The sequence below is a fragment of the Desmodus rotundus genome, chromosome 7, assembly GCF_022682495.2.
Source record: "Desmodus rotundus isolate HL8 chromosome 7, HLdesRot8A.1, whole genome shotgun sequence".
NCBI classification, from domain to species: Eukaryota; Metazoa; Chordata; class Mammalia; order Chiroptera; family Phyllostomidae; genus Desmodus; species Desmodus rotundus.
In genome coordinates, this window is record NC_071393.1 from 134,258,055 (window position 1) to 134,279,332 (window position 21,278).

At 49.5% G+C, this 21,278-nt stretch overlaps 1 protein-coding gene and 1 non-coding gene across 2 annotated transcripts in view; one reads left to right on the plus strand and one right to left on the minus strand.

Annotated features, from left to right (window-relative positions):
• Positions 1–4,343: 4,343 nt before the first annotated feature.
• Positions 4,344–4,474, minus strand: LOC112312112 (U11 spliceosomal RNA). The gene has a single exon (XR_002975556.1). It is a non-coding gene; the product is annotated as a U11 spliceosomal RNA (small nuclear RNA).
• Positions 4,475–8,985: 4,511 nt separating this feature from the next.
• YY1 (YY1 transcription factor) overlaps positions 8,986–21,278 on the plus strand; it is a 33,722-nt gene continuing 21,429 nt past the window's right edge. The window contains 2 exon segments of the mRNA XM_024567460.4: positions 8,986–9,228; positions 9,230–9,782. Of these exon segments, the coding sequence (XP_024423228.1) occupies positions 9,115–9,228; positions 9,230–9,782 (667 nt within the window). The 5' untranslated portion in view covers positions 8,986–9,114.

A 21,278-nucleotide genomic window follows, 5' to 3' on the forward strand; every position in this document is an offset into this window, starting at 1 on the left:
CCCCCGTCCTCGGAGAGGGTGTGCTTTCCTGGGAAGGCAGACAGGTTAACAAGCCCTGTTGTTGGAACGTCGGGACGACTGCAGTCGGGGCAGAACGCTGTGGAATTGCCCACTCAAGGAGGTGTCGTCGAGCTGTTTCAGAAGAGGAGTCGAGCAGAGGAGGTGGGGAAGGACACCCTGGGCAGCGGAGAGAACCGTCTGGAAACAAAGGTATGGACGCCGTGGTGCACGCGAACACGTCTGGAGGGAGCAGGGCAGAAGGCGAAGCCAGGAGGCTGCCGAGCGCCCTGTGGAGGGCCGGCCTACCCTGAGGCCCCCGGAGCGATAGGGTCTCGTTTGCATGCCAGAAAAACTCAGGAGGGCTTCGGGGAGGGAAGACTGGGGCAGGCGGGGCGGCTGGCCAGCGGAGCGTTAGGTGTGAGCTGGCGCAGCAGCGATGCGGCCCAGTCGGCTTGAAAACCGTTTAGGAGGCAAATGCATGGGGATTCACTGCCCCGTGGGGTTGAGGGGATGAGAGGAGACACCTGCGGCAGAGGGAGAGGGAAGGGCGAGGAGGGCCGGTCAGGGGACCCAGGAGTGAGCTGCCCGTGAGGCCCCCACAGGGCGCAGGTTTAGAGCTCTGGGGAGAGCCCTGACACAGACAGAAGCTCAGGTTGGCCAGCACAGAGGTGGCCGTTAAGCCACAAGAGTGGATCAGGTGATGCAGCAGAGCAGCAAGAGGGGCACAAGTCAGAAGGGGTGAGGCGAAGGAAAAGGAGACTGGCTGAGACAGCCGGGTGGGAGTCCCAGGGGCAGAGGCAGAGCAGCCCAGCGGTGAGAGGAGGTGCGCCCTTCACCTGTGTAGGCGCAACACCAGGCGGGTGCGGAGTGCCGGGAGGCCTGCCGCAGACACAGTGCCCTGTGCCGGACCTGCCGCGAGGCAGGCACTCTTCCCACAGGCTCCTCTCAGGAGGCTCAGCTAAAAGGGGATAGGGCAACGGCCAGGGGGTGGGGGGCTGGGTTATGAGAGTCTTGTGTTTAAAGACCAGGAGACTTAACTCAAAGGAGCTCGGAGCCAGGGAAACCGGCAGGTGCCTGGGGGAAGACAGGCGAGTGCAGGGACACAAGGAACAGGGACACAAGGAACAGATGGGGCAAGAGTACGGCAGAGGACACGGCTCAGCCAGGAGCGGCACCTCAAGTGCGGGCAGCGTGTCAGCGTGTAGGGGGACAGCACAAAGGGACGGCTGGAGTGTGAGGAAATGGGGTTTTCTTAGTATGTTAATATGGCAAATTACATTGATTTTATTTTTTAAAAAATTTAAATTTATTTATTTTTACAGAGGGGAAGGAGGGGAGAAAGAGAGGGAAAAATCAATGTGTGGTTGCCTCTTGCACACCCCCTACTGCGGACCTGGCCTGAAACCCAGGCATGTGCCCTGATTGGGAACTGAACCTGTGACCCTTTGGTTTGCAGGCTGGCGCTCAATCCACTGAGCCACACCAGCCAGGGCAGGAAATAAGTTCTGATCCCCTCAATTTTCGTGAAGTAGGAGGCCAGGGAATCGGGCCACCGCAGGGGTATGGGAGATGGACGGAAGAGGATTTCTTAAGGACTTTGAGGGAAGTAATTCAGAGAATTTGCTGAGCAAAATGGTGCAGGGGGTTGAGTCAGGACAAGTAAAAAGTGTGTCAAGTGACACCATGTACTCAACTGACGCTGTGGACCACAGAACCTGCTACACGAGTGGTGCTTCCTCCAGCAGATCGCAGACTGCAGGAGAGAGACAGAAGTGGGTTGGCTCAAGGGTGAAATTTCGTCAGACAAGAGCGGAGTGGGAAGCTGAAGACACCACGGCAACCCCGGTGTCCCAGTCTGGGAACGAAAGAGGGACCAGAAAGGTCTGAGGCTGCAGTGCAGGGGTAACCGCAGAGCAGGTGTGAGCGCGGACAGAGGAGACCGGGAGTTTGAGTTCCGGACGTGGTGCTGCTTGTGGGCACGACACGGACACGGCAGCTGCGGAGGTGGACACGAAGGTGACCGGCGCCGACAGGGTGACACGTAGAGGGTCTGTGCTGACCCCCGTCCACCAAGAGTCGAGTCTGGCTTAGGCTCGGGAGGGAGACTGCTGATGAAGTGCCCCATCTTCCATGACCGCAGGAGAGGCTGAGCGGGTGGGGAGGGCAGTGCCGGGAGGGCGTTGGCCACCACCCGCCTCTGCCTCGGGGTGAGTGCTGCCTTTGGATGAGCCGACCGCAAGTCAGGAGCGGACACTCGGCGATGCCAGGCTGCACTCCTGCCACAAGCACCAAGCCGTGCAGGCAGAACAATGCAAGGAGGCGCCCATCCACTCCGGCAGCACAGGGTGGCAACGTACAGCACAACCAAGTCCTCCGCCCACCCCACCCTTCCAAACCCGCACATACAACGGGGTGCGACCTGAGGGAAGGGAGGACTGTGCCCTAAAGAGTGCCGAGGAGGCCAGGGGGTGCAGCTCTGGACTAGGCTGTGGTTCGCTGGAGTGCAGTGAGGAAGGGCGGCCGTTTCCCTGACTGGCAGCTGCTGACCCCACCATGAGGACGCCCCTGCAAGTTGTCTTGGGTTCACCCTCTCCAGCCAAAGCACCTGTGTTGCAAGGGAACAGAGACCAGGAAGACACCAGCAACTGGATTGCAGAGCTAGACACTCTCCCAAAAGGAGCTCCACCGTTGAGAAACGGAGTTCCGACTGACACAGAAACACAAATGCAAGTTCATTTACTTATTCACTTATTTATTTGAGAGAGGAAGGGAGGGACAAAGCAAGGGAGAGAAACATCAATGTGCCAGAGAAACACTGACCAGGTGTCCCCCACACGCCCCCAACTGGGGACCTGGCCTGCAACCCCGACATGTGCCCTGACCGGGCATTGAACCTGAGACCTTTCAGTTTGTGGGATGCCCAACCTCCCCGAGCCATACCAGCCAGGACTATTTACTTGACTTTTAATAGACAATAACCCACCTAACTCAGATTAAAAACCTATTGCCCATGACAAATCTTTTTTAATCTTGTATTTTTTTTACATTACCTTTCAGTCCCTTTATATCCCCCTCCCCTCTAGGACAAATCTCTGCCACGTGGGTGCCGGGCCTGTCTGTGCGCATGAGGCTCACAGCACGAAGTGCCTGGGTGCAGAGGGCCAGCTCACCCAGCAGTGAGCGGGCACAGTGAGGAGGGGCCGGAACTGGCCCTGGGAGCAGGAATGCTTTTCCCACCCAAGTAGGCATCTTGCCTACCATTTCTGCTGATGCCCGTGACCCCTGAACGCTGGAGTCCCTCCGCCCTCAGGAGAGCTGACAATGAAGAGGTCAGCCGTGTCAGGACTTTGCAGATGTCACCTGAGTGATCAATGGCACAACCGGGACCTGGACTTAAAGTTTCGAGGGCTCCAATCTGTCCTTCCCACCGGTCAGTCCCACAGCTGCCCTACCTTCCAAGGCCTGAAACTCCAAAACCACCTCCACGACTAACCCCCCCCCCCCCCTTCAGGTGGGAACGTTGAACTGGGTTTGTGGAAAGTGGGGGTGGGGCAAGTGGACAAGGAGTTAAAACCCTCAACAGCAGTTTCAGTGGATCCATTTGATGATTTATTTCCAAGGCTAAAAACAGCCTTTTTGTACTGAGTGCTGTGGGCTTGTCTCACCTATTTACAAATTTATCAGCTGATTTTATGGACTCCCCTTTCAAAGAGAAATTAACATAAAAAAGCCAAGCCCTGGGTCAGGCACTGGGCCGCCAGTTCAACCCTCTAGGGGGCCTCTCTCCCACCAGGCTGGGCTCCCTTCCGGCAGACACAGGTGTTTGTGAGCCATAGGTCCACGGCCCACCTCCCCTCCGTGCTGCAGGCTCCATGAAGACAGGCATTTGTCCTGCCCTCAGCTGTGCTCCGGGCCGCAGAGCAGGTGCTTGCAAGCAGGGAAGAACAGCGGGGCTCACCTAATGCCCTAGTTCCCGCCTTTTTAATGAACAGAAATTCCCTATCCTGCCCACTCCCTCAGAGGACAAGGTAAGTCCCCAGTCCACGCAAGCCCTTCCCATGCTACCGCACTAACCCAGCCCACGCTCACTAGCACACGAATAAGACGACGTTCGTGCCTCTCACCCCACAGAAGCATGCTGTGAAATGAGACTGGCTGTGAGAGTGACCACGGATCCAAGGGGAGTTCGCTACGCAAGCCCCCTGCCCCCCCTGCCGGAGTGCCTGTGCTGCTTTCGTCCGAGGGGCAGTGGCAGGAGCAACTGCCACAACAAGTTAGCTGATGTAGCTCCTCTGAAAATAACTGCAAAGGAGGGAAAAACAAGGCTCATCTATTTTTTTTTTTCAGGTGCCAGGACCCACGATCACCAGCGGCCCAAATACCAAAGTATGCTTCCGAAATCTCTTGATGTCAGCTCTACACGTAGACCCATCAAGCTGTTCTCCACGTGCCACTCACGACAGGAGCCCTTTTTGAGGTTCTTCATCTATTGTTAAAGATTTCAACTTTCCTTAGATTTATGGGCAATAACCAGATTCATTTACTGTAATAAAGTACTTAGCCTCAAGAAATGACTTTGACACCTTTTTTTTTTTAAGAATTTATTTATTTATTAGAGAGGGGAAGGGAGGGAGAAAGAGAGGAAGAGAAACATCAGTGTGTGGTGGCCTCTCGTGCACCCCCCACTGGGGACCTGGCCTGCAACCCAAGCATGTGCCCTGACTGGGAATCAAACCAGTGACCCTTTGGTTTGCAGGCCACCGCTCAATCCACTGAGCCACACCAGCCAGGGCATGACTAAGACCTTCCAAAAGTAAAAGGCAAAATACTAAATAAAAGATGGGCTTAAAAGATACATACAGTAAGGTCTTTTCACCATAATTTAGCTCCATACCTGATATATGCATTGATTTTGGGGGGCTATCCCTTTAATAAGCTCATACTTCACAGATTCCACAACTAGGAAGAATAACTGTAGCTTAAATGATTAAGGAAACCGAATACACCTGTAGTACAAGCCGGGGGCAACCCAATGAGATTCAGAAACATGAATTTTCATCTTGATTTTTCTGAGTATTTTACTGGAGGCTCAGCATGGACACCAAGTGGAACAGAGGCTTTGCAGCCCAGCAAAGGCCCAAAGCGCTGGCTCTAGCTGCAGAGCGCAGTGGCCGGAGCAGCTCCTGTCTCCCCCCTCCCCCCATCGTTCTCCATCCTGTAACTGATGCAGAGCAGCAGCGGCTCACCTGAGGCAACTTCAAACGAACTAGACCTTAGAACTAACCAAAAGGCAATTTCACTAGGCAGCTAAGTTAGTCTGTGAAGGGAAAATCTTTAACATGAGTTCATTGCTTGAATCCTTCCCAATCTGCTAGAAATAGAACTGGTAGAATTAGAGTTCAGTTAGCCTCCCAGTAATCACTAAATGAGATACTGCCTGAAAAAGGCAGGGGAAGAGAGCTACCAGTCATTTGAAAACTACATCCTTTATTCTCCCGCCCACTCTGCCCTTCACCTACTGCACAGTGTCCCTGCCTAAACCACAGGCTCTCACAAGCCAGCCAGAGCACTGAATGGAGGGTTCAGGAGGGGAGTCGTGCAGAAATGAGGTGAGGAGCCGCCGAGAGTTGTGGCTCCCAGTCCACATGCCCCCAGCCATTTGCGAGCTCTGGCTTCTCGGAGAGTCTAGAAAACTTTGTACAGCTTTGAGGATTCTTAAGACATTCTTCTTTCTCCCGCAGTTGCTGACGTGCATTTCCACAGCAGAATGGAAGCTTTGTACGAAGTTGGAGCTTTTGAGTCAGCTGAGAAGGTCGGCACTATCACACAGACCCACTGTGTCCATGCTTTCCCCTTCACCTTGTGATGGACCAAAAAGCAAACAATCGTCCCATGGACAAGCTTTGAGGATAGCCACGGTCTTTGGAAGCGGGAAGGGTAAAATCACCCAAACACTGGTGTAAGAGAAAGGCCAGATTAAGAGATGTTAAATCGTTTGTCTGGCTGAACAAACAAAAGGACTCTAGAAATTCAAGGGACCGCTCATTGGCCCAATTCATTCTGTTCGAAGAGCCCCGTGGCTCTGAAATTGCAATTTAACTTGTTCTTTTCAATTGATTCTCCCTTTTAGCAGCAAGTACAAGCAGGCTAGAGCTGATACCGCAGTGTCTTTACCTGTCTAGTCATAAGCTATTGGCTTGGACAAAAAGTTTGGGTTTTCCCGTACGATGGCTCTGGTAGCGCTTAGTTCTTTCACGTCATTTGAAACAATTTTGTTAGATTGCACTGTGACAACTGTCATATCAGCATGCATTTTTAAAAAACACACCAAAAATTAGTGAATTTTTTTTAGCCATTTTAATATTGAAGGTGGAAAAAGTACACAATATTTTTGGCATATTATGCTTTATTTTTCAAAAAAGATAAAAACAACTGAAACACACAAAAAAGGCTTGTGCACTGTGTGGAGAAGGTGCTGTGACTGATCAAAGTGGTCAAAAGTGGTTTGCAAAGTTTCTTGGTACTACTAACATTTTGAGCAAATAATTCCTTGCCGTGGGCTGTCTCATGCATGGGAAGGTGTTTAGCAGCACCCCTGGCCTCTACCCACCAGAAGCCAATAGCGGGAGAGAGCCAACATACTCAAAACATCCAAATCAATAAAGTTATTGGTGGAAATGAAAAAGGTGCTTTTATTTTACAGAAAAATGCGACAGACTTTCTGGCCAACCCAACACTCCACCGCTGAAGAGTGGGAAAATCCCTCTTACCGCAGAACAGTGGAGGCCAGTCCAGCAGGTCACCTACTCCAGGGCAAGTTTTAAAAGCCATTCAGGAGCAGGTGCTAGGAGAGCATTTGGAGCATCTCGGTGCTTTCTCACACCTGCCACCCTTCCTGACAGTTTGAAAAACCCTTTTCAGCTCTCTCCACACTTGATCTTGCAGGCTACAGACCTGTGACTCAGAAGCCAGGCTGCCTAACTGGGTACATCCCCTTTCCTCTAGTATCTATAGGGAAGTCTCTACGACTTGCAAAGACATTTTCCCATCAATTAACTATACTGGGGAAATTGAGCCATGTAACAATTCTACCACAACTGGTTTTCATATGTGAGATATGTATGCAAAGGATTTTATAAGCTACGAAGCTAGAAATGACTTATTTCAACAGATTTGACTTAGCCAAACTGGGTGGGTGCAGCACTCCAAGGAGTTACTCAGGTATTAAAACGCGGATTTAAAAAGAATATGATCTAATATTCTCAAAAATCAGGTCCAATGCCATTTACAAATAAGTAGGGACCAAATTAGACAGATCAAGTCACTTCTCAAACATTTGAGAAGTCAAAACGCACACATTTCTCTGACTTGGTCTCATAAAGACATCCGCTTGGTTTAATAAGTGGGCTCTTTGATTAATTATTACAGTTCATCATAATCAGGGGCTTCAACTGCAAGCGCGCTATCCAAAAGACAAGAGTAAACATGGAGGACAAGCCCGAAGTTCAACAAATTCACAGGGGCGTTAAGTTGGCCAAACGCGTACAACAAAGACACACCTTCCCAAGTTCTCAGTTTTTCATCACTTCCTTAAAAAATCAGGCAATCTTTATTTCTGTTGCTTTAAGCCACCGTCAGGTCGGCCAAAAGAATAGAGGTAAAACCACTTCGCTGCTATATAACTAGCTATTCAGGAAAGTTTAACTTGCCGCTAATTCATGAGGGAAAAAAAATCTAGGCTGTAGCTAGTATAAAGAACAGGCCGGGAAAACTGGGTAATTTTCAACGACAAGAAGGCAAAGCCTGGTGGGTATGAGGCGCCTCTAGGAAAGTGAGAAACGTGAGGACAGCAGTCAAAAGAAACCATGATTGGCTGGAGGACCAAGACGGGGAAGCTCAGAAGGAAATTGTAGAAAACCAAAAGGAGCTACACGGAGAGCGGCCGAGACTCCGAGTTCTAAGATCTAGCGGGAAGTAGGCACTAACGGCTCCGTCCCAGGTTTCCGCGGGTCACAAAAGGATAACGGACACCCTCCCAACGGTGGACCCGGGGGCTCCGCGCGCCCCTTCCACACGCTGTCCCCGCGCGGCCACCCTGCGCTCAGCCCTGGGCCCAGCGGGGAGAGGCGGGAGCGTGGCCGGCGGCGGACATTTTCTGCTGCCCTCCCGCCATTGTTCGCCGGGCCCTCCTCACTCACCCCGCCGCCATCGCCCGCTTGAGCCAGGAGCCAAGAGCAAACGCCATCCCACGCGAAAAAGAAGGCTCAGGCATTTCTCGTCAGAACAGACTTTATTGGGGCGCCAGGGCCGTCCCGCCCGCGCCCCCACTCACGATCCCCGCGCTCGGTCAACCCATCCTCCCCCCGGGGTGCCGGGGGCCGCGCGGACCGCTCACCAGCTCCGGAGGCGGTGGCTGCACCGGCGACGCCCAGATCCCGAGTGCGGCCCGAGGCGACGGGTTTTGATGCTGTTGCACCGCGGAGGGCGGGAATAGCACGACCAGCAGCGGCAGCGCGCTGACGTCACGCGCCGCGGGCCAGCCAGCGCGTGCGGGACCGTCCCGCCTGCCCCTACCTGGGAGGAGCCCGGGGGAGTGGGCGGGGGCCGAAGCGGCGAACCAGCAAACCGATTGGTAGAGAAGGAGGAGCGAAAGGGCAGGCGGGCGAGTGGGAGCGAGGTGGGGCGGAGCGGGCGAGCACGGAAGTCTCGCGAGGCCGAGCCTGAGCCGAGTGTGGCGGCGGCGGCGGCGGCAGCGAGATCTGGGCTCGGGGTGAGGAGTTGGTATTTGTGTGGAAGGAGGCGGAGGCGCAGGAGAAAGGGGGAAGCGGGAGCGCCGGCCTGGAGGGCGGGAGGAGGCGCGGCTAGAGAGGGAAGCCGGGGCGCGGCGAGGCGGGGCGCCGGGGCGAGCAGCGGCCGAGCGAGCGCGGGGCGCACCGAGGCGAGGAGGCGGGGAAGCCCGCCGCCGCCGCCGCCGCGCCCGCCCCTTCCCCCCGCCCCCTCTCCCCCCGCCTGCCCGCCGCCTTCCTCCCTCTGCCTTCCTTCCCCACGGCCGGCCGCCTCGCCCGCAGCCCCGGAGCCGAGGCCGCCGCGGCCGTGGCGGTGGAGCCCTCAGTCATGGCCTCGGGCGACACCCTCTACATCGCCACAGACGGCTCTGAGATGCCGGCCGAAATCGTGGAGCTGCACGAAATCGAAGTGGAGACCATCCCGGTGGAGACCATCGAGACCCACGGTAGTGGGCGAGGAGGAGGAGGAGGACGACGACGATGAGGACGGCGGCGGCGGTGACCACGGCGGCGGGGGCGGCCACGGGCACACGGGTCACCATCACCACCACCACCACCACCACCCTCCCATGATCGCGCTGCAGCCGCTCGTCACCGACGACCCGACCCAGGTGCACCACCACCAGGAGGTTATCTTGGTGCAGACGCGCGAGGAGGTGGTGGGCGGCGACGACTCCGACGGGCTGCGCGCCGAGGACGGCTTCGAGGACCAGATCCTCATCCCGGTGCCCGCTCCGGCCGGCGGCGACGACGACTACATCGAGCAGACGCTGGTCACCGTGGCGGCGGCCGGCAAGAGCGGCGGCGGCAGCTCGTCGTCGTCGGGCGGCGGCCGCGTAAAGAAGGGCGGCGGCAAGAAAAGCGGCAAGAAGGGCTACCTCGGCGGCGGGGCCGGGGCGGCGGGCGGCGCGGACGCGGGCAACAAGAAGTGGGAGCAGAAGCAGGTTCAGATCAAGACCCTGGAGGGCGAGTTCTCAGTCACCATGTGGTCCTCAGGTGAGCCTCGACTCGCGCCGACCCGCGCCGGCCCCCGGGATGTTTTTGTTTTGAAGGGAAGCCATGTTTTATGTGTGTGATGGGCGCCGCCATCTTCTTCGCAAGGCAAGTATGGCGGCCCTAAAAGATGGCGGGCGGGCCGCGGCGGGGGTGGCAGGCGGCCGCGGCTGCGGCCCGAAAAGATGGCGGCGGAGGAGCGGCGCCGCCCGCTAGGCCGCAATGGCGTAGTTTCCCCGGGCGGGGCGGTCCCGCGGCGCGGGCGGGGCGGGGCGCCCTCGGGCCAACGGACGGCCTGTCCGCTCGTCGTTCGCGGCCCCCGCCCGGCCGACTCCCCGCGAGGCTCGAGGGCTAGGGGCGCGGAGGGCGTTGGTGGGGCGTCCGGCCCTCGCGCTGGGGCTGGGCCGAGCCTTCCGCCGCCGTTTTTCCCCCGCCTTCCTCTAGGGGGCGTCGCTCACCTTCACGGCGCCCCCGCCCCCTTCCCCGGACCATCCACTGCTCCCGGGAGGCGCCTGCCGAAGGGGGCGGGGGCGCCCGCCCCTTTGCTCCCACGCACCGCGCAGGCCAAACCCCGCCCGCGCTCGCCTTCGCGGGGCGGGACTTGCGCGGCACGTAGAGCTGGCGCGTGCGGGCTCCGCGCCGCAGCCAGGCCTTGCCTGTGCTCCCTGCAGCGCGTCGTGGAGAGGAGCCGCGAGTGTTTGTAGATAGTAGTTTTTAGCCTTTGACCTTTTCGGGAGTTGTTTTCTTAGGTGTTTGTCTCTTTGCAAATATGTTGGTTGGTTAAACCAGTAATTAATAAAGTCGAGTACAGTAAGTTTTTGCATGTGCTTTCTACTTGTAGAAAGCTACCTCCTTATTTTCTTCGTGAAAAGAATTCTAGAAAACGTCTTTTTATTACTGAATACTGCCTTGAATCAAGGCCAGAAAAAAAATCTAAGGCACGTGTAAATCTTTTACTCGAGGTTTTTATAACTATCAAAAAGCTGGGTTTTTTCACGTCCGTATCTTTAGTCGTAATTTTTTTATAGTTAAGTTGCCGGGACAGTAAGTAGATTGAGGTTAATCCTGCCTTAGCTAGTTAACTAAGTACCTGTGATCGTTAAATTTAGCATTAAAGTTGTAGAGCCCTCCCCCCATGATTACTTTAACGCTATTTCATGATTCTGAAAGTTGGATGGAGTCTCCAAACGGGACCTTGGAGTATTAAGGTATTTTTAAAATTCAGAGGAACGAATGAAATAGAAGCGGCTGGACTGAGAAGCTGGTCTGGTCGTATCTACTGGAAGCCCCAAGTTGAGATAACTGAAGCTGCTCCCTGGACCTGTGATTCAGGCTGAAGCCGAGGGGGTCAGAGCTGCTGCCAAATCCTCAATCACAAGTGCTGGCAGGCACCGCTCTGCCTTTCTGAGGCCTTTGAGGTTAGCAGGAGCTCCGTGTTCAAATGAAACCTGTCTACTTAAGGACTAGATGATCATCAAAAGATACCTTCTGTACATTTTGGTAGTTCAGAATGGTTGCCCACTGATTATATTGAAACTACAAGCTACGTTTTTGTTCTAATAGGAATGGAATGAGGGAGGGGAGGAGAGGTGAGGTGTTGGTTATGAGTTTGCTGAATGTAGGATACCACTCGAAATTAGAGAGGTAACATAAACCACATAGAATTAAATTTACTTTTTCTCATTGTAGGGTCCCGTTGGTTCTGTAGTAACCTAGAAACCAAGCTTTTTACATATTCTGCACTTGATCTTACTACATTGCTCACCTACTTTCCATGCCCTGCAAGTTTTGTGATGCGGCTCTACTTGGCGAAGTGATAACGTCCAGTCAGGCAGGGGTGGCCCTGACTTCGGGGAGTTGATCTGCGCAGAAGTCCGCGCGTGAAAGTCATTCTTCCCCTGTGCAAGTGGCTGCTTACTGATTGCGCAGTTTGGGGTTTGTTGTTGTTTTAGAATTAGTTCTGGTACGGAGTACTCTGTACAAAGATGGTTAGAAATCTTCGATGGTAATAACATAATATGGTCTATTTCTTGAGACATGTTTTGTGGTAAACTATCCACCTTCCTTCTTCTTGTGGTTTGGAGTTATTACCAAAGAGAAGCTAAACAGTTTGTAATTAAGTTCATGTCCTAAGTTCAAATTCTGAATACGGTACACTGCAGTTTCATCTTCAGACCTGGAGTGAGAGAACTGGTGGCAGGTGAAGAAAGCAGGGCAGGTGACTTGTTAAGGTCAGTGTGTATGTGTGGACAGCGTGCTCTCGATTGATCCGAGAAGTGAGGGTCTCAACTGCACTGTGGTTTCTCTCAGGTTGGCATGAGCTGCGAGGTGAGCTTTACCCAAGCTGGAGTTTAGTTATCTGAAGTCCTTATAAAAAGTAGTTTTACATATAGGGTAATGTTCTCAGGGCTCTAGTTACTTATTAGTGCCTCTTAGTTTAAACAATAAAAAGTTGAGCCCTGACTGGTGTGGCTCAGTGGATTGAGCAGGGGGCTTTGAACCAAAGGGTTATGGTTCCATCCCCAGTCAGGGCGCTTGCCTGGGTTGCAGGCCAGGTCCCCATTAGGGGGCTCAGGAGAGGCAACCACACACTGATGATTCTCTCCTCTTTCTCCCTCCCTCCCCTGTTGTCTAAAAATAAATAAATAAAATCTTTAAAAGATAAATAAAAAGTTGAGTGGGAGCCCAGTATGTTTGTGGAAACCAAAAATTTGGATTTTATGGGTTACTGTTTTGTTGTCGCCATGTGCCTTCTCCCTTTAATTTCCACAGTTAACAGTGATGTATATGCTTGGTGTCTTCTGAAGGGAACAGCAACAAAGGAATGTAGTTCTATAGGGTGGTTAGAGATCTGCTTTTCTTACATCGATACAACTGACATGTGCACAGTTCAGTAGTTTCTAATATATTCACCAAGTTGTGCACGTGTCACCGCTGTCTAATCCCAGAACACCTTCCTCAGCCCAAAGGGAAACACCAGACCTGTCACTCCCCGTTTCCTTCTCTTCCCAGTCCCTGGCAACCAGTAGTCTACTTTCTGTTTCTCTGGATTTGCCTGTTCTGGACATTTCATTTGAACGGAATTGTACAGTATGTGTGTCTGGCTTAGTCGGTTTTCAAGGTTCCTCCATGTTCCAGAATGCACTTCCTTTCTGTTAGGGCCAAATAGCACTCCATTGTGTGGACAGCACAGCAGCACCTTCTCATTTTTCAGATGAGAAGGTTAAGGCCCAGGTAAGGCTGAACACATTCCACTATTTAATCATAGCTCAACTCTATTTTCAATACATATATTTTAAAAGATTTTATTTACTTTTAGAGAGAGGGGAAGGGAGAGAGAAAGACAGGGAGAGAAACACCAATGTATGGTTTCTGCAATCTGGACATGTGCCCCAACCGGGAATCGAACTGGTGACCCTTTGGTTTGTAGGCCAGCACTCAATCCACAGAGCCACACCAGCCATGGCAGTATTCTTATTTATTGCTTCAAGGCCCCTGTTCGGTTTTTGTCACCCGGCATGTAACTAGTGAATATTCCAATATTGCCAAATTTATGGCACAGTATTACTCATCACTACTATATAGGAATGACATACTATTTTACAGAGCTTATTATATAAACTAAGTCACTTAACTAAATCGTTAGGTGGAGTAGGGAAGCGAATGATAAAGACCGAGTATTTTAAACATTTGAGTTTGAGAGAAACCTAAGAAGGCTTTAAAATCTTGATGTTTCCCGTAGTTAGAAATCGTGACCTTTACTCAAGGCTGTTGATACTTTTAATTATCTTCTGTTAGGCTAAGTCTAGATTGAGTAAAACATCTTAGACCAAAAAGCCTTTGATACTAGAATCAGCACATTGAAAGAAAGTCAAAAAGCCTTCAATTTTTTCACGGTTTTATATATTCAGAAAGTTCAGCTATGCCAAAAATCACTAGTTGTGACCATTGCCATTCTCCATGGATTTCCATTTTCTCCTTTTTTACTGTGCTGTTTATCGCAAAGTAGGAATGCCTGTGAGCATAAATCCGTACAGAGCCCAGCCAGAGAAGCCCTCTCTCTCCAAAGTAATCAAGTCAGCCCTCCGTGGAGCAGCCACGGTCATAGACCTTGATGCCTGACCCTACTGGTAGCTCTGGACCCGGGCTTGCTGACAGAGCCTCTGCTGTCGACTCTCCAGCCCTGGTTACTGACCTTCCCTTCTCCATCCCATCAACAGCCGGCTTTCCCTAGTGGGAAAAGAAAAATCCCTGTTGGGAAAAGGTCAGGCCTCCTAGCATTTTAGGCTTTTGGAAGAGAATAAATAAAATAATATTTTGAAAGTATGCCAGACACAGAAGGCCTTTCCATTTGTTGTTGTTTTTTAAACCTACAGTGGCTCCTCTTTTTTTTTTTTTTTTTTTAAGATTTTATTTATTTATTTATTTTTAGAGAGATGGGAAGGGAGGGAGAAAGAGAGGGGGAGAAACATCAATGTGTGGTTGCCCCTCACACGCCCCCTACCCGGGACCGGCCGCAACCCAAGGCATACGCCCTGACGGGGAACCAGAACTGGTGGCCTTTCAGTTCTCAGGCCTGCACTCAATCCACTGAGCCACAGCAGCCAGGGCCATTTGTTTTGTTTTTGAAGTCTGCTTAGTAGGGTCGTTCTTCATAACCACACCAGATGACGTGCCTGTTGATTTTAGAGAGACGGAGAGGAACATCAATGTGTGATCGTTGGTTGTAAAACACTCCAACCTCCTGAGCCACGCCAGCCAGGGCAAAAGTGAAAACTAGTTGTGATTTTAGGATCTAGGTATTTACCAGTGAGTTGTATTCTATACTATTAGGGGGTAAACTCTCGAATTTTGTATTTTTAAAAGTTGGTGTCTCGGACATAACTTGGATGTTGAAAATAACACTCATTTCACTACTGTCAGCAAACTGTTAGGAAGATGTGGGAGGTCCTGGAAGTTAGTTGACTCTGTCGTATAAATTCGTGCCTTCCGTGTACGGTGGGCTTTAGTGACAGTGCAGGAAAGGAACCATTTCCTTGTGCTAAGTATCTGGTGGTGTTAGGTCCCGCTCTGTTTAACTTTGTGGTTAATTATCAATAACAGCAAGCCCAATGGTTTCTGGTAATCATATTAGTAACATCATCAGATTTCCTCTTTACAGGGCACTGACCAAAGTATCTGTTTGGCATATCTTAACATCTGACCTTGGGATGTTTGTAAAATGCCTGGTTTGGAATAGGGTTCTGTAAAAGCATTTCTACTTCCTTTGTAGCAAAGGAACTCTCCTTTCCAGACCCCTCCATGACAATAGGAAGTGACATTCCATTTCTTGAAGCAAAGTTCTTTGATTTTTATATGGCCTGGATAATATTAGGAACTCTCTTGAGTAGACTTTTTTTTTTTTTAATTATTTATTTTTAGATAGAGGGGAAGGAAGGAGAAAGAGAGGGAGAGAAACATCAGTGTGTGGCTGCCTCCCACGAGCCCTTCATCGGGGACCTGGCCTGCGCCTCCGGCATGTGCCCTGTCTGGGAGTCGAACCAGGGATCCTTTGGTTTGTTCGCAGGCTGGTGCTCAATCCACTGAGCCATACCAGCCAGGGCTAAAATCCTTAATAATCATTCAATTACTTTTGTCTTGCACAGTGGTTTCAGATAAGATTAAATGTTAAAACCGTCTAAATGGTTGTGATGGACTTTTTTCCTTTGTATAAATATATATGGTTTCTATATTAAGTTTTTATAGATTCTTAACAGGGACTGAATATAGACCTGGATTTCACACAAATACATAATGTATTTTCTGAATTTTCTAAGACTTTGAAATCAGGTGACTTCAGTCTTTGGCTTAAAAATCCTTCAAATAAAACAATAAATATGCTTAATGTCGCTGAGCTGTAGACTTGAAAATGGTTGAAATGCTAAACTTTATGTCTTGTATGTTGTATGTAACACACCTACATGGCACAGACACCCCATTACATTCAGTAAAACCCATCCTCCTTGTCGTAAGCTGTGAGGCCGCACATGCTTTGGCCCTTGCTTTCCTTCCCCACTCTTCCCTCTGCTCCTATTTCCGCTCCAACTTTCCTGCCTTCTTTCAGCTCCTTAAACTTGTTCCTAGCAGTTGCTCCTACCTCTGCTTCCAGGGCTGTGGCCTGGTGCTGGCGGTCTTAGTCCCGCCTTGATTTTCAAGTCTTCGTGAAGAGGCCTTCTCTCTCCATTCAGACCAGTGCGCAGGCACCCTCCACTCTGCCACTCTGTCCCATTGCTTTTATTTTCCTTGTAGCGCTGTCTGAGAATGTCTTGCCCTTTTTTCTTTTAACTTGCTGCCTGCCTGTCTACTTCCTCTAGAGTGTAAGCCTTGGGCTATAACCCTGCAGCCTTAGGATGGCACTAGGCACATACAGAAGATTCTCAGTAATTAACTGAGTGCATGGGAGTTGTGCCTAAGACAGAGTTGTGGCCTGCAGACCAAAATACCATTCTCGTCTGTTACTGCAAAGGTGGAAAAGCTGTGCTGAGGATGAGGAGAGGGTGGGGTAGCCTTAGAAAAGGCATGGACTGGAATTCATATTCTAGATCTGCCACCTACTGCGCTTCCTTAGATACATTACTTGGCATTTCTGTGGATTGATTTCTTCAACCAAAAAACATGGGGTTGGTATCTTAAAGATTTTGTTGGAATTGGGGAGTGCGATAGTTGCTGGCATAAAACAGATACTCAGTGGGTGATGGTCTCCCTGTCTAAGTTCTCTGGTAGTGGGGAAACGTGAAAACCACCCATGTTTCACTCTTGCCTGTTGCTTAGCAATGAATCTCAAATATTTGGCTTTCCGGGTTTGCCAGCGAAGGTTGGGGGATGCAGTGATGGGGAAGTAAGGCCATTTGTGCTAAAAGTCCCCCAGAACGGTTAGACCGAAGTTACTGGCCTAAAAGGGGAGGTGCAGAGAAACAAAATCTGGCCAACCTATAACTAATCAGGTAAATAAATAGGTGAATTGGTAAAAATGGGAAATTGGGATGACGGGAAAAAAAAGAAGCATTAGGGTCTCAGCCCTGAAGAGCTCCCTGGAAATTGAGGTGAAAAAGGAAACCATACCACCGTGAACTGATTCTAAGATGGGAAAGACTTGTGAGGAAAATGAAGCTTTTCTGAGGACTGAATTCTAAAATAAACTGCTTTGTGTGTGAAGGGGACCCTGACTGGCAGGAATGCACCGGTCCCAACCAATGTGGGTCACATTTTGCGTGCATCTTGGAGTGGCCAAAGGCTTCACGTGGAACCACCTGAAGATGATTCATAATTTTCTGTGTTCTTTACTTGCTTGCTGTAGTTTTTAAACAAGTTCAGCATTCTTTAAAAACCATTAAGCAAAAAGGTCGACTGTTCTCCTTAAACCCAGAAGGGCGGGGAAAGTGGAGTGTAGGAGCTTTGCACGCTCCTCTGTTCCAGACACAATGGTTGGCATTCGTGTGTTATCTTGTCTTAGCCTTATAAGGTAGGTGCCATTCTCTTTATTCCTTAACCAAGGAAGCCAAGCGAGGTTCAGGGACAGGAAGGAAAGGCCTCTTTAAGGGACGATCTGGGCTTTGGAGTGCAGACTGGGCTTAGACGAGGCTGGTGAGAGGTGGGCAAGACGGGAAGGTTGTATTCACCATGTGTGTGCCTTTTTATGAGACATCGAATCACTAGAGAAAACCAGTTTGGTTGGAGCATAGAGGGCAGGTGAGATTCCGCTCCTTAATGTCTTCTCTGGGCCTGTGGGGGGCTCCCAGTCTTTCCATCTAGTTTCTTAAACACATCTGTTTGACTGAATTATGTTCAGTCTCTCTGCTTTGCCTCTCAAACTAGACTAACAGTGATCAGCTTTGGTAACATACAGGGAAATGCAATAGCTGAGGTATGGACTTACTATGTACCTTCTTTACTTTTTGAATAGTTTCATATGCAAAAAAAATAGAGAATGTATTTAAAATGTGAATGAGTTGATTATTCTGGTGAAATAATTCAAAATGTGTGCCCCATATATGGATGGTTAGCTTTTGCTTTTCCACCTTCCATTGGAAGAGTCAAATGTATATGACAACTTTTAAAGTAGATTTAGATACTTTGCTTCATTATCGGGCTTCATCTAGACATGTGTTGGTATCACCCCATTGCCAGTTGGTACAACTCAGTGGCATACATAACATTTTGATATTGAGGGTGGGTCAGTTAACACCTTTTCCCCCTTCTATACAGCAAATGTATTCCTAGAAATGAAAGGAATATAATAATGGCCAATGAAAGTCTTCTTTATTTGAATGTATTTTATAACAGTAAAACGTGTGAAAAATAAAACTAAAAAAAGAAAAAGTAACTTTTCATTACTATACTTTTTAAACAAAAGGGGAAACTTACATGTTCATATGGCCTGTAAATACAATAAATATTAGTTTCTCCTCTGGAGTGTAAAGTCAGCAGCGTTTCTTATCTGTCACACATTTTATTGACAAGAGAACATGGCAGACAGGTCAGGGTAGGATGAAGAAAAAAATGTAGCTTTGAGCTCATTGCTCTGTTTACATCAGGGAGCCGGCTCCCCTTCACGCACAGCGGCTGCACTTACCCGTGCAACTTTGCAGGTGCAGCCATGGGCTCTGTTGGCGCGACCCCCTGAGGCAGTACAAGCAGCAGCTTCTCTTGCAGGAGGTGCATTTGTAGGAACAGATGCAGGAGTCACCATTGGAGGTCCATTTCCACACAGATGAGGCAGGAGGGTCAAGCCAGAGGCAAAGAGGCACCTGACCTGGGCTGGCACCAAGCGTGGTACAGTATCGTACATGTCTGCTTGGCAAAGACTTAAGATTTTCTTTTGCAAAAAAATCAGTAAAAGTGGCCAAATAATAACAAACACTGACATTGTTTGATCTGTTGCTTTAACATATGTCTGGTTTTTGGTGAAAGGAGACCAACATTGTCTTTAATTTCTTCTGGCCAGAGAACCCAGCATTGTCTGTCATTTTTCGGGCAGTCTCCTTCAAAATGTGATCGTTTTTTCTCTATGTAAATTGTTTATTTCCTTGCATTTCGTCGTTGAATAGTTAACGACCCTCTTTATACAATTTTTGTATGCTTACTTTTAAGGAGTCCCAAATTAACTTCCCGGTATACACTGTTTATTGAGCAATAAGCAAAATGCAAGTAATAGTGCGAAGTGTGTATATATTATGAAAGTGTTTGGTGCCCACAACAATTATTTAGAACTTAGACCGACAAAAGATTTTTTTTCAGGCAAGAATACATATGTATTCATATATATTCATATTCATATATATATATACACACATATATATACACACCACTGGCATTGTTTAGAAGTGCATAATGATCGTCAAAAGCAGGCTGACTTTTAATCATTCTGTTATGGTTTTAAAAGTCCATTCAGGCCATGCACCTACAGCCCACTGCGGGCCCCCAGCACTCGGCGTGCCACCAAGCGACCGTCCCGCTAGACAGAGCTAGTTTTCTCCCCACAGCCACCCATGCCTCTCCAGTCGCTTTTGCAAAGTGTTCCTCATTCTCTCAGTGTTGGGATTACCTGGTTTTGGTTCTGAGTTCTCTCCTCTTTGTCTATATTTTTTTCAGTAGATAATACTCTATGTTTTGGTGGCTTTAGCGGTGGTCTTCATGCCAGTGATTTCCCTATATTTCTCCAACCTAGGTTTCTTTTTGTCCCCCACACTTGTAATCCCCAAGTGCCTCCTTGAGATCTGTCCCCTGGCTGTCTGTCACACAGATGCCTCAGTGCAACTCCAAACCGGCTCCTGCAGTGTCTCTTCCCCCGCTGTCTTCCGTACCAGCCAGTGACAACACTGTCCTCCAAAAAGTGGAGGCAAGAAACTCAGACATCTGGCTCCTTTTCCAGCCATGTTTGTTCCTCCTCCAAAGTAAAATTTGAGTCAAACCTGCCTTAAAGACTTGCTGACAAGATGTCCTTTTTGGTAGTAAACCCCCATTGTGTATTAATCTTGCTGTCAGAAATTGTTCCTTGTTTCAAATAGAAGACTTTCCACTATATTTTAATCCCATTTTCTCTTTTCTCTACGTGAAATCTCATTATATAGATCAAAGGCCAGCAAAGTTTTTCTGTAAAAGGGATTGTAGGTTTTGAACGTCCTGCAGTCTGCTGACGCATTGTGTCACTGTGCTGGAAAGCAGCCACAGGTGGTATGTAAACAAATGAGCATGGCTCTGTTCCAATAAAACTTTATTTGTAAAAATATTGTCATTTTTGCTCATCGTCACTCATAGCAGCATTATTCACAGCTAAAACATGGGAACAACCCAAGTGTCTGTTGGTAGATGAATCAATAAACAAATGGTGGCATGCCCATACAGGAATATTAAGTAGGCATGAAAAGTAATGCAGTTTTTGTGTGTGCTGCTACATGGATAGATCTTGAAAACATCATGCTTGGTGAAATAAGCCAGGCACAAAAGGACAAATACGGTGTGATTCCAATATAGAAGGCACCTAGAGTCGGCAAGTTAATGGAAGCAAAAAGTAGAACAGAGCTTACCTGAGGCTGGAGAAGGAGTTATTTTTAAGGGGAACCAAGTTTCTGCTGGGGGTGATGAAGTTTTGGGTATAAATAGTGATGATAGTTACACAATGTTGTGAATATAGTTAATGCCATTGAATTACACATTTACAAAAGGTTAAAATGATAACTATTAGCCCTGGCTGGTGTGGCTTAGTGGATTGAGTGCTGGCCTGTGAACCAAAGGGTCGCTGGTTCAATTCCCAGTCAGGGCATATGGCGTTCAAGAGGCAATCACACATTGATGTTTCTCTCCCTTTCTTTCTCCCTCCTTTCCCCTCTCTCAAATAATAAATAATCTTTTTAAAAAAATGATCAATATTATGTTAATGTCTTTTACCAAAATTAAGGGGGGAAAGAATGAAAAGGAAGCAGTGAAAATGGGGGGTGGTGAAGCAGACCTTTTTTGGCCTCCTGGCCGTGCTGGGAGGATGTAAAATCTCGCCAGCCTCTACTCTAGACTTGCTTCTTTCGTGTTTTATATTCACATTTTACAATTTTTAATCATAGTGACTGTCCCCCTGGGTGCTTGATCTTGAATTTTGAAACTAAGAACTGATCCTTAAGTGTTTCCTCATCTGACTTCTGTCTGTGTCACCCCAAAAGTCATACACTGAAGCCCTTAACCCCCAGTGTGATGGTGTTAGGAGGTGGGGCCTTGTCACGGCAGTTCAGTTATGAGGATAGAGCCCTGGTGAATGGGATTTGTGTCCCCTTAAGAAGAGACAGATTCTGTGTATGTGGCACAGCAAGTGGGCATCTATCTACAAAGCGGGAAGAGGGCCTTCACCAGGAACGGAATAGGCTAGCACCTTGATCTTGAGAACTGAGGCAGAGACTTTGCTTCCTGCTGTTCCTGGGACCTCACGCAGTGCCCGGTGCGCCAGAGGCCCTCGATTACTCACGTGTTGAA